Consider the following 13,669-nt stretch of genomic DNA (forward strand, 5'->3'; position numbering starts at 1 on the left):
AACTACTTACGTCCATATACACGGCCATAGCCTGCAGCTCGGTCGCCGTGGGAGGCGGAGTTGCGTCCCTCATTGTCGCGCCTCCCACGTAATTGAGTGCCTGCTCATATAAGGCCAACCGTCAGCAGCTATCCAATAGACACGCTGCTGCAAAATATTCGCGGGTAAAGGACTGTGCTTATGCAAACGAAGATGAGATGGTCAGGGATAGACTAGTGTTTGGCACAAACTCAGCGAAAGTGCGAGAGAAACTTTTAAGTTCTGGGTCTTAGCTAACATTAAATAAAGCCATGGACATCGCAGGATCGCACGACATAGCACAAGCACAGCGGAGAACCTTCGATGCATGTACTCCAAGCGGCTCATGTGAACTGACTTTGCAGGACTAGGAAAGGTAAATCCGTGCATGCAGTGTGTGATGTCTCAGATAAAGAGGAAGACGAGCTGCTTATTGATGCAGTAGGAAACGAACAACCCTCTGACATTGAACAAGCCTTTGTACACATATCAATAGGAAAGCAAGGTGTAAAGCTTAAGTTTAAATTACGTTCATAGACACGCTGCCGCTAAATATTCGCAAGCAAATCCACAACTTAATACCGGCAATGCCTGTTAAACATCTTAGAAAATTACGAGTACCGATTTGGGTAGTGATCACTTCGATGAATGAAACCTGTTCAAAAAACGCATTACACAATTGAGAAGGCAGCAAAAGAATATGAAGCGAGTGACGCATACAAGCATATTCATAACTGCAGCTACTGCGGAAACAAAGCACGGTGTAAACCTTAAATTTAAATTAAGTTCATAGACAGGCTGCCGCTGGCATTTTTCATGCCTACATCGAATACGATATTCGCGAGATACAAGTTTAATGAGAAGACGCAGGGTATAAACGAGACTTTTGATCACTTTGTAACAGAGTTAAAATTGCTGTAACGGAGTTAAAATTGCTGGTGAAGGACTGTGCTTATGCAAACGAATAGGAAAGCAGGGTATAAAGCTTAACTTTAAATTAGGTTCATAGACACACTGCTGCTGGCGTTTGTCATGCCTAAGACGAATATGATATTCGCAAGATACAAGTTTAATGAGAGGACGTAGGGTATAAACGAGACTTTTCATCACTTTGTAACGGAGTTAAAATTGCTGGTGAAGGACTGTGCGAGATAGCAGGGATAGAATAGTGTTTGGCACCAACTCAGCAAAAGTGCGAGAGAAACTTTTAAGTGCTGGGTCTGAGCTAACATTAAATAAAGCCGTGGACATCACGAGATAGCACAAGCACAGCTGAGAAGCTTCGATGCATGTTCTCCGAGCGGCTCACATGAACTGCCTTTGCAGGACTGGGAAAGGTAAACCCGTGCTTGCAGTGTGAGATGTCTCAGATAAAGAGGAGGACGAGCTATTTATTGATGCAGTAAGAACAACCCTCTGAATCTGAACAAGCCTTTGTAGACATATCAATAGGAAAGCAAGGTGTAAAGCTGAATTTTAAATTAAGTTCATAGACACACTACCGCTAAATATTCTCAGGCAATTCCACAACTTAATACTGGTAATGCCTGTTAAACATTTTAGATTCACGAGTGCCGATTTGGGTAGTGAACACTTCGATGAATGAAACCTGTTATTTTTACAACGGTTGACAAACACAGAATATAACTTGAACACAACACATCCTCCAAATACGAACCTGATTGAAAGAAATAATGATAATCAAATCCTTTATGACAGCAACACTCATAACAGTGACAAAACAATTACATTGACAATCATGTTGCGTTATTTTAAAAATGTTTCCTTTTCTTTTTCATAACTTCTTTAATACACTACTTCTCTGCTGCGGAGCGCGGGTATTTTGCTAGTTAATAATATTTTTGTAGGCTTCAGGGATTCTAGTGTGCGTAGGCTTCAGGGATTCTAGTGTTAAGTCCTATCTGACCGATAGTCAAGAGTTTGTTAGTCTTGACAACAGCAGATCCAGCTCAGTGCCAGTTACACAAGAAGGTTCCCCAGGCTCTGTCCTCAGCTCTCTACTTTTGTGTATCTGCTTCCCCTTGGACATATTATTTGTAGCTATGGACTGGGTTATCATTTTTATACAGGTGATACTGAACTCTGTTTCAATGTTATAAGTGAAACTTCATCAGGGCTTTCTCAGCGCAGAACTTGCGTCAGTGAAATTAAAAAATGGATAGAGCAGAACTCATTAAAATTGCAACAAAACTGAACTCCTGTGAATTGGCACTAAAGTGCAACTTAAGAAAAAGAACTCCTTCTCAGTCACTCTTGACGGGGATCTCTTCAGACCTTCTTCTAATACAAGGAGTCTCTGTGTCATTTTTGATTCATCCCTTTCTTATTCCACTCACATAAACCACATTAAGAAACTTACTTACACCTCCGTCACATATCCTGTGTTCGCTCATTCCTCTCCTTTTCTAATGCTGAGAAACTTGTCCATGCTTTTATCACATCCTGCTTCGATTATTGTAACTTCCTACTGGCAGGTGCTGCTTCTAATCTTGTATCATAGCTTTAAATGACCTTGCATCGGATTACGTCAGTGACCTTCTCCATTACTATGCTCCTATTTACCCACTAAGGTCCTCTAAACCTGGCTGTCTTGTTGTGCCCCATGTTAACCTACACTCTATGGGTAACAGGGCCTTCAGCTGTATAGCATCCAGACATTAGAATGACCTGCTTTAATTAATTAGATCAGCTGACTCAATTTATTCTTTTAAAAACAACTTAAAACTCATCGGTTCAGGAAGAATTTTAACTTATATGTATAACTTATACTTGTTATACTTGTTTATATAACAATATTTAAATTCAACAGCTGAAATTATACAGAGGACTATTTTTATGTTATAGAGTTATATTATAGAGCAGTTTTCATGGCAAATGATACCCATGAGCTGTATAAATTCTTGTTTGATTTTATTATCAGAGAGTGTAATAAATCATAATCTTTGTGAGTTCCAGCCTGCTTACTTATTTACATTTCATATTTTTTTCATCCATCTGTACATTTTCCAAATATGCTTTTTCATTACATAGTTGTTGGAAGTTATAATATTTCTTAGCAGTAGCGATTGCAAGCCAGATACCAATGCTAGATGAGAAAACATTTCATCAAAGGATACTTGCACATTCAGTTACACCGGCCTGATTTAGGGTCACTGGTTAGGTGAATGCACACATATTTAGGATGTGGCAGAAGACTATATTGCTGCGAGGCTGTGTGTCTCACAAGGCATATTCAAGAGGCTGCACGTTGTAGTGAAAGAATATAACCTGTTGTGTAATCACTGCTCACGCAATATTTTTTTTTCTGACATCTTGAAAGCATTCACATTTGCTTCATTTACTTGAAGAATAATATAGGTCATCATAATTATAAAACAGACAATACAGAGCAAGGCACTTGAGGCCTTTTACAACTTTAAAATATAAACAATTCTGTGTTCCAAGCAAAAATATGAAAGTCTTAGTGTTATGATCTCTGACAGTCTAATCACGCCTTCTTAGTTACCTTTACTGTAAATTCTTATCACACTAAACATAAAATCCCCCACCTTGTGCTAATTGCACTTTGTTGACATTTCATTACAACTTCTAGCATCACACCTTACCTTTCTAAAGTAAATGATACATATTTCCAAAAATGTAAGTTTCTTTATTTTTATTTTCTGTGCATGACTTAGGTGTTTTAGGTATGCTATTGCAAACTTGAACTTGCTCGAAATTTTTCAAGGTACATAGCAACACAACATACAATACATGGCACAATCACAGAATTATATAGTAATATAGTAATCACAAATATGTAAAACAATATTTCAAAATGCAAGTAGAATTGCATTTTAGCCAAGTAATATATTACATAAGTCCTAAATATAATTAACATCGTTTAGATTGAATGAAAGAGAATAGAATTTAGAAACAGAATGAAACTTGGTTTAATCATAGTGACTGCAGAAGGAAAGAAACTTTCTGTGTATAGTAGTCCTTACCTTTTAGTGACTAAATATATATCTCAATAGTAAATGAAAGAGATGGTTGCCAGGGTGATGTTGTCTCTGCTTATATTTACAGTGCATTGTACAGTTTACCCTGTAATGCAACATGGACACCGGTTTTTATTTTACAAATTATGCATGAGGTTGTCTAACGTCCTAATTACTAACATAGAGCTAACGCATTGTCACCAAGTCTATGGGAGTTTTCCCTCCAGGTTACTCTGCCAAAAACATGTAGATTATGTTATTGTCAACTCTAAACTGCCCCAGTATTAATTAGCAGATAAGTGTATGTAGCGTTTTGTCCTGCAAAAGACTGGAATCATGTCTATTTTTAGTTCCAGCCTTGCACTGTGTATAGAACTGGGATTTATAAAATTCTCAGCTTGATACATGGTTTGGAAGATGACTGTATGGTTACTGAATATGATCCTTTGATAAAAGCATAAATTAAAACCATCAACAAAAGTAAAACTGGTAAATACTGAATATGGGTACCATTATATATGTGAGTATATGTGTATGTATATGTCATTAGATAAGCATGTCACTGATTTTTGTTGTACAGATTAACAATACATGTGAAAATAGATGTATTTGTCTGTTTTTATAGAGGGAATGCTAACTTTGAGAGCAAAGCCTCCAGCACAGGAAGAATACACAGATAGCCTGCAGAAAATCAAGCTGGCCTTTAATTTGCTGGTAAGAAAGTCAACTTCTCATTGTCCCTTTCGATCAGACAATAAGAATTTTTCTAATGCTTAATTGGTAAGCTATTTTTTTTTTACTTAATATTTGCTTTATCTGTCTGGTTTCTTACTAGACCTTTAAGTCTGGTCCTTTATTATTTTAAAACATAAGACAGATTGAGTTAGCTGGTTAGCTGGCAGTGTGTTCTGAGCTCACACAAATGAGGCCTATATGAGAAATTACCTAACTTAGAAAATGTTTTATCTTTACAGGCAAAGCTAAAGAGGCATATCCAGAATCCAAGTGCTGCTGAATTGGTGCATTTCCTATTTGGCCCATTAGAAATGGTGAGATTACCACTTTTCTCATATATATTCAACAATGGACACAATGGTTAATTTCAAGATGCTTAACCCAACATACATTTTAATGTAACTTAAAATGCCCTCAAGTGATAAAAATGGCCTCAAGTGATAAATTGGCTCTCATATGTTCCATAGAATACTACACTTGTCTTACATAGAATACAATTCTCACATAAGATTCACAACCCTTGTGAAAGGCAAAGCTCTTATTTTATGTTTCTTATAAATTCAAAAGCTTCTGGTGTTATCAGCAACCTGAGAAATGGAAGTCAGAGCAGTCTTGCATTTTGTTTACCATTGTTACAGATTAGAAATTTCTAATCTTTTGTCTTTGATAGATTTACCAATGTACAACAAAAGTCTAATAAATGCAGTTATTATTGCAGACAAGATAATTACATACATCTGGGTTATTTATTTTATGCTGTGCTTAATTCAAAATATGACTACAGTGTCAAACCCTACAATTTTTAAATTCCTAGGCAGGAGTATCTTCCTTGTTGCTGCACTTTTTTTCTACAGCTACTTTCATAAAAAGTATCAGTTTAGGTACTTACTGTAAGTGGACTGTTACTTAATTCACAATTCAGACTTTAAGTTAACTTGAAGTGAGTTTTCACAGAATTCACAGACATTAAGCTGAACTTTGTAGAATGCAACCCTGTTATATTTTTTTTACATTTTTGAGAATTCAATGTACTGGTTAATGAAACTAAGCCATGTAATGGACAAATTGATAAATAAAAATGAAGTTAGATGATAATTTAAGTGGAAAATATGGCTCATTAGTTCTGTCAATGAAATGATGAGGTGCTGGAATAATTTTGATGTTAAGAAGCTAATTACCAGACAAAGTGTGATATGGTATGTAAATACATATGTCTTTAGTTTTGTTGTGTTCTTTGCAGTGACATTCTGAATGGTGCTTTGGGTTGAAGCTGATGCCATTTTGAGGTGGAGTTCAGACATCACCTCACTCCTATTTAAGATGGCAACATATTAACTTTGATGTCTATGTTTGTGAATACCGTATGAAACAAAAACTTTGCAAGGGTTTGCTCTCTATCTCTCTCTCTCTCTCTCTCTCTCTCTCTCTCTCTCTCTCTCTCTCTCTGTGTTTGTTTTGTGTTGATGACAAAAAAGAGTTCTGGACCAAGTAATGAAAGAGAACTTGAAAAGCAGGTGTCAAATGCCAGGAAAGACAAAAAAAATGTTAGTCATGCACTTACGATTGGTTAATTTGTAGTACCAATCAACATAACATGTGTCTCCTTGTGGAGATTTTGGGGGTAAAACTAGAATACACAGAGAGTAAACCATGAGAACACTGAAGGAAAGTTCATTAACTGAACATGGAATTCAAACCAGGACAAAAAGCAATGTATGACATGATGCAGTTCTACCATAGGGACATTGTTCTTGTTGATTTTTCAAGAATGGCTGATTATTTTGGGTTGCATGAGTAAAGTTTTGTTTTTAAAGCAAAAATGTTTTCTTGTAATGTAGTGCATTTAATTAACCATTATTTTGGAGTTAATAATATTTAAATTAGACCTCACAGAAATTTGGGTAATTGTAGTAAACTATAGGCAGTATTATTCACATGTAAAAAGTATGTAGTGAACTTTTGACAGAATATTTAATACTTTATTACTCACACTATTAGATAAATGGAAATAGATGTAGATTAAACAGGCTATGCAAAAAGCTATGTTGCCTATGTCATGTACTGAAAATATTATTATTATATTTTTATTTACATTTTTGTTTATGCATATCATGTCACAGATATTTGTGAAGTGGGTGAGGAGAGGAGGTGGTTTAGAAAAGGTAGCAAGGGTGGCAGCTTAGGGGAAAGCAACAATCTTACAGCTTGATGTGACCTTCTTTCAAACACTTAATGCAATATTTCAGTCTAAAATAAACTCAATAGGAAATTGTGAATAGTATTTGTTAACTGAATGCAGTCAAATACAGAATTAACTCCATAACTACTCAATGTTTGCCTACCCAGCACATATATATAACATAGACTGTTCTGTCAAGTTGCTCTATACAACAAGACGATAGATGGCAAGGAAAATATAATGTTAATAAATTATATTAGCATTTCCAGAGATAGAGAAGCTAAAAGTAATTGCCAGAGTTGGCAATATATTAGATAGAATTAATACAGCAAGTTTCTCACTATAATGTACATAACTACAGTTCTTTTATATTGTACTTAACACAAAAGAGACTATTTGCATGTTTGTGACAGCAATTATATGGAACTAAAAAAGCTACCAGTGGGGCTTGAGCATTGATTTCAGAGCTTGCTGGTGTTAGGCTACCCAAAGCAGGGAGCCCTGGGCAGCCACTCGCTTCATCTGTGTGTTAGATAAGCCTGACTATAAACTTATTTATTTAACCTTAAAGCAGTCACACATGCCTTGTACAATTCATAGGGCTATAAACAGTTTGAACAAATTAACCTTCATAAAGATTATTAGTGCTTCCAAAATTTTGGACCACCCGTCCTTTTTGGGAACAGATTTCGTGTAAATAAAGATTAACATGCATAGGTACGATTTCTTTTACATTTTTTCTTCTGCCACATGTAGGTGCTTCAGAGCTGTGGAGGTCCAGAACTTCCTCGATCCATTCTTAGTCCTCTGTTATCCAAAGATGCAGTTGACTTTTTGAGGGGGCACTTGACTCCAAAGGAGATGAACATTTATGAGATGCTGGGAGAAGCTTGGACTTGTTCCAGGTGAAGGCTACTAAGCTTTTTATTTTGCTGGTATTGGTCAGCAATGTATATGAACAATCCAGTCAAACAATTTATTTTAATAAGTCTCTGATGTTGTTGAGTACAATCTCAAACTTATACTATTATAGTAACCTCATACCTTGCAACATTCACAATCATTTAAAGTGTTTATTGGTTCCATTTTGTCCTATATTTCAATAATTTGGTGACATTAAAAATGAAATTACATTTTTTTTTTAAAAATAAGCTTTGTTTCCATTTTTTTAAAAACATATCATAACTTACCCTGCTCCAAATGGAGCCACCTAGCCCCTTTTCTACAGCCATGGTTTCTAGTGCAATAACTGTTCTAGAAGTAATAACTATAGTCCATAATCTATGATTATTGGATTAGAATCACTTTAACTTAAAAAAAAAAACATAGTTTTAATAAATTACTTATGGATTACATACTGCTTCACTTAATCTTTGAATCTTATACAAACACTCGATTTTCTTCCATTTATCCAGTTTAAAGTCTTCCTATTCCAGTTCTCCCTTGCAAATTAATTTTTCCTTTTTGACTTTTCATAGAGCTGACTGGCCAAAAGATCACTTTGTTCCTCCCTATGTACCAAAGTTTCGGAATGGTTGGGAGCCACCACTAGAAAATTTCAGGGGTGTACCTTGGGAACTGGATGGGCAGAACATGTCAGAGACTGTGGCAGATCATCTACAAGATGAGGTACAGTGGCAAGTAGAAGAGTTGAAAAACCTATGAGCCAGTAGGAGTGAGATGACAATGGAAAATACCAACAAGTTTTCATTGTTTCTTTTTTATTTCCTAACAGTCAGCCGTCTTGCCTTACATTCCTTCAAATGGGTACGTATTCTAAGTATAAATCGTAATGTGGAGACCTGTTACCAAAGATAAATAAGTTTGTTTCATAGCCAAATCTGTGTTGAAGGGAATAGTTACTCTGTTCTTCTTTGTCACCCACATGGCTACTACAAAAAAGCAGTAATATTTTAAACTGAAATTAATTATTCTTTAGTTTATTATTTAGTGAGCCTCAAAACACAGAAAAAACTTTATTGCCTGTTTGTTCCTAGCCTCCCCATTATAAGTATTGACTTATCTGAGGAAAAATCTTGTCTTATTTCTTCCTTAGAACATTGTAAGATTTCTACAAAAGCTAAAAAAAAGACATTACTTTTTACACCAGTGTCTGCTTGCATTCCATACAAAGTATTTCTGAAGGAAAAAACAAGCATGTAGCATTATATTTCCAAACCTTAGGAAGCAAATATTTTCACACTCAGTACTTTGGTTATGTTGATAAATCCAGACATATATAAAACTGTCCCCATATTAATGTGAAATAGGGTAAGCAGAAAGAAAGAATTGTAAAATATATGTTTACCAAAATCTGGAGTCCTGTGATTTTTTTTTTTTTTTTTTTGAGTTTTCTTGTGCTTTATTTTTAATTGACATGTTTGAGAACTGTAACTGTAAATTTACACTCTGGCTTGTAGTGTAGTTACAGAAAGATAACATGTATATTTACATGTAAACATAAATGTTTCCTCAGTGTTTTTACTATTATGTGATATACGTTTTCACTTTTCAACTTGTTTAGTCTCTCATATATTCTTGGATTGTTTAAAAATATTCCCAATTTATTTTCAATTCAGATATGTAAAAAGTATGGATATAGAAACTAAATGAAGTCTACTATGTAGGTTTCAGTTTAATCACTGTCTCAACTACTGAGATGCTTCAGTTCAAATGCATTTGGTACACTTATACTGTAAAAAATCGCTGTCTTGGATTTCTGAGAATTTTGCTGGATCATATTTTTGTTTGTAAAGCACCTGAGTACTTTGGATATACTTTGATTTCTCCCGGGATATTCTTATTCATTCTGGGTAGCATACAGTACTTCAGTTAGTATACATCTCATGAACAAGTGCCATCACTGGGGACCATTTATTTTTGGACTCATTAGATTACCAGGTGCAGTCCTCAGCATAATTAATGCACTAGAGATCAGAGGCATAGATACTGCTGGAGTAGGAGGGGATTTGTGCAAGACAACCTTAATTCATTTCAGCCTGAGTGAATCATTTTGCTTGGCCCAGCTTTAAAAAGAGGATACCCATTTTGAAGGTAATCAAACATTAGCATTTGATTTAAATAAGACAAGTATATTTGCAAAAACACATTGATAAATCTTAGGAGCATCAAATTCCCCTGTGTGAAGAGGAAGCTATATGATTCATTCTATTAATTTGGCTGAATAACTACTGACTATTCTGATTAGTTATCTATATTACAACTAATTATGTTTACTTCCAGTGCTGTCAGGCTTGACAGTAGAAAATTAGATTATCAGGCAAGGAGAGAGTTGTAAATCATATGCGCAGCAACACATTTTTAAGTGCAAAGTTAGAAGAGGTGTGTTCTGGATTGAAAAAATGTATTACGGGATAGGCCTGTGGTTTCAAACAGAGAACCATAGTTATAGGATACTTGTACTTGAGTTATGTAGTAAAAAAATAACACTGAACAATTTAAATTTACTGTATTCAAAGGCAACAGGTTAATTCATAGAATGTAAATTAGTACAAATATCAATAAAAAATGTGTAAAATTTAAATACAAGCATTAATAGAAATGAAAACTACATTTTTAATCCATTTATAGATGTCAGTGGTTAGAAAGAATTGTAAAAAGAAAACAAAACAAAAAAAGAAAGCTGTTCAGTACAAGTCATTGGCTCTGACCTCCAACGCGAGAGTAGATTGGCAAGATTTCCACACAGCTTCTTAAATCTTGTTCTTCAGTATAATATCAGCATTGATACCATTTATAAGAGTGCTAGAAAGCATTATGTTGCATATAAAGTCCATCAGACTGTTCTAGTCATGGTTTAAAGTGGCAACCAAACTCAGCATTAAAGGGATGTTTTTTTTTTCCTTTGTGCGTGAAAAGATGATATTTTTTGCCAAACAAAATTATATTCATTTATGCCATGATATACTTGTGTTTTCAGCAGTATTTCACATCAAATATTTGCTAACAATATCTGACAAACATTTTTCTCAAAGTGCCTTTAATTGTAATTAACTCAATGAAAAAACAACTACATTTCACCCATTAATTACAAAATACAGCTGTTTGAATTACATTTTTAAAGTAATTCATTGATATTAAAAATAGTTAAAATGTTGATTTGCAAAAAAATATTTATCCATGCAGGTAATTTATAAAATATTTGCAATCTTCTCAGAAAGTAAAGGTATTACAGAGCTTTTTTGTGCAGGCAAATAATAAGCTGTACATTTCCATTTGTTTTAACAGTAAACCAAATAAACTGATTATCTTTAGTATATTTTTTGCTTTCCTGAGCTTATTGCTAGGTAATATATTTACTAATGGCTTCACTAGAAAACTTTGTTGTTTCAGTTCACATCCAGACAACCAGTTTCATCCAAAAATCCCTCATTCACAGAATACAGCAGTATGCTGTATTTTTGAATGAGTTCTTTACAATCCATTATATAATTGTGATTATGTAGGGGCACTGTAGACAGACAGTGCTTGTGCCTCACACATCCATTGTCCTACATTTGTATCCTGTATGCAGTCATTGCCTGTGTTTGCTAATCCGCAAGGTACTTTGTCATTCCACCAAAATCCCCAAAGACTCACATGCTCGGTTAATTGGTTATTCAAAACTGGCATGTGTGAGTGTGGCGGTATGTTGGTCCTGCAATGTTTTTCACCTAATACTGCCAGGATAGTCTCCACTACACCCTCTAAATTTATTAAGCAGAAATTATGTCATGTCATTACATGTCAGTGTATTATTTGCCTATTAATTTGCACAACTTTTGAAGAATGTATCCTATCAAGTGACTTGGCTTGAAAATGTACCCTGTTTGTAGTATTTGAGTATTAGTCATTAATGTGCACTTTACAGTCATATGATTTTCTATTTGGAATCAATGTTATATAATAATCAGATTAAATTAACACAATTTATAAAAGACAGACATAATGAAGACACATTCCAATATTTCTCTACTCCTCATTCATCTATTCTCTTGATATAAAGAACTACCCATCTCATTTCCCTTCCCTTTTTCACCAACTGAAAAGCGCATCCTATACAGATACTAGAAAGGAACAAATAGGAGTAAAACATAACAAATAAACATTCACAAAGAACTTCCTATCGTTAACATAATTAGGAAGATAAAGAACTTAAGCATATCAAAGCAGTAGGGTCAATTGTTCAAAGTTAGGGTGAAGCAAATTAAAAAATGCATTAATAAACAAAGGATTTCTACAAGCAGGTTATTATAAAGCTAGGCAGATATCAATAATGTAGCATCAGCAGATGCATAAGGTTTTTTTCTGTAGCCCAGAAAGGGTAAATGCCAAAAATACCAAGTATGAAACAGAGCTGGAAACAGAGAGCAGTATCAAGGGCCATTTTATACAATTTCAGAGGAGAAATGTATAATCTGTGAATGAGCCTGAATCGGGTTAGAATTTTGGGTGTTAGAAGTATATTCTGCAACACAGTAGCCAATCATATATCTGTTTTATTATCAGATCAGATATTGAGTTGTGTTGTCAAAATTATAAATTGTTTAAACAATATTTGAACAAGTGTTTTTTCTTAACCCGCCTAGCTGTTTTCTGAAATCATTTAAATCAGCACAAGGTTTCATGGTATAATAGCATTTCCGTACAGCATCACACAGCAAGACTTTCAAAGAAACCACACAAGTTGAAATTACACTTTTTTAAACAATCATTTACAATAAGACTATGTGGAAAGCATTAGCCTTTAATTCTGTACATATGCGTATTCGAGTGAAAGTGTAAGGAAAACGCACTAAAATATGCAGAGAATATGGAAACTCCACACAGGCAATGACCATGCTTAAAATTCAAATGCAGCAGTAATAAACACTGTCTTTTTCTGATTTGCAGCTATGCACAAAAGAAAATAAAAGGTAATGTTTAGATCAGTCCTTGAACAACATGGGCTACATTATATTAGTATGTTACCCATTACCAATATAACAGCAATAATGTTCATCAAAGTGAAAAAGAAAATGTTTCCAAATAATCAAAATATTGTGCTTAGATACACAATTTCATATTAACAATACTATCAAGTATTGTTCCTTTTTTTTACAATAATAACAAGATGTGTTCTTACTACTGGACTGTGCATATTAGAAAAGGATAGAACAATATACATTAATATTTATTGAAGTACAGAATATAAACATTATTCTATCAGATCAAGCATGTTAAAACATTGCCCAGTCACCAGGTTAAAACTCTGATGCATAACCTATTTATGAAGAGGATGGAACTTGGTTGTTTACATTTTTATGGTGTATTTAGCAACAGTGTTACTGCCATCTAAATTTATGTATTTTAGGCTTTCATCTTATAGTGTGCCCTTGAATATCTTGAATGATACTATTAAATAAAATGTGTTATTATTACTGCTTTTTTCTACTATCAATATTTACTTTGAATTTTTCCTGTGTGGACATAGGCATGAAAAATGCACACCATGGTCTCACACTACCAAATAATAACAGATTAATATCAATAAACATCTGACCAGTGTCAACCTAAATTTTGTTATTTAAAAAAAATTGTTGCTGCACCTTAACTGAGATTCAAACATACCGGTAGGTCTTTTCTGATAGAGCTCAAGTGCTCCAAATGCTGCACTATTTCAAGTTTTCATACTCTACTTGGTGGCCTTTAAACCTAAACATGCACTGAAATGTCTGGGTGCGAGTATCAGGTAATA

At 34.4% G+C, this 13,669-nt stretch overlaps 1 protein-coding gene across 2 annotated transcripts in view; it reads left to right on the forward strand.

Annotated features, from left to right (window-relative positions):
- eps8l2 (EPS8 like 2) overlaps positions 1–13,669 on the forward strand; it is a 233,075-nt gene that overhangs the window by 198,784 nt on the left and 20,622 nt on the right. For both annotated transcript variants that reach the window (XM_039763877.1, XM_039763886.1), the window contains 5 exons: positions 4,645–4,733; positions 4,994–5,068; positions 7,690–7,838; positions 8,412–8,562; positions 8,669–8,700. In XM_039763877.1, coding sequence (XP_039619811.1) covers positions 4,645–4,733; positions 4,994–5,068; positions 7,690–7,838; positions 8,412–8,562; positions 8,669–8,700 — 496 coding nt within the window. The remainder of the gene's footprint in view (positions 1–4,644; positions 4,734–4,993; positions 5,069–7,689; positions 7,839–8,411; positions 8,563–8,668; positions 8,701–13,669) is intronic.

Source organism: Polypterus senegalus, chromosome 1 (assembly GCF_016835505.1).
Source record: "Polypterus senegalus isolate Bchr_013 chromosome 1, ASM1683550v1, whole genome shotgun sequence".
Classification (NCBI taxonomy): Eukaryota; Metazoa; Chordata; class Cladistia; order Polypteriformes; family Polypteridae; genus Polypterus; species Polypterus senegalus.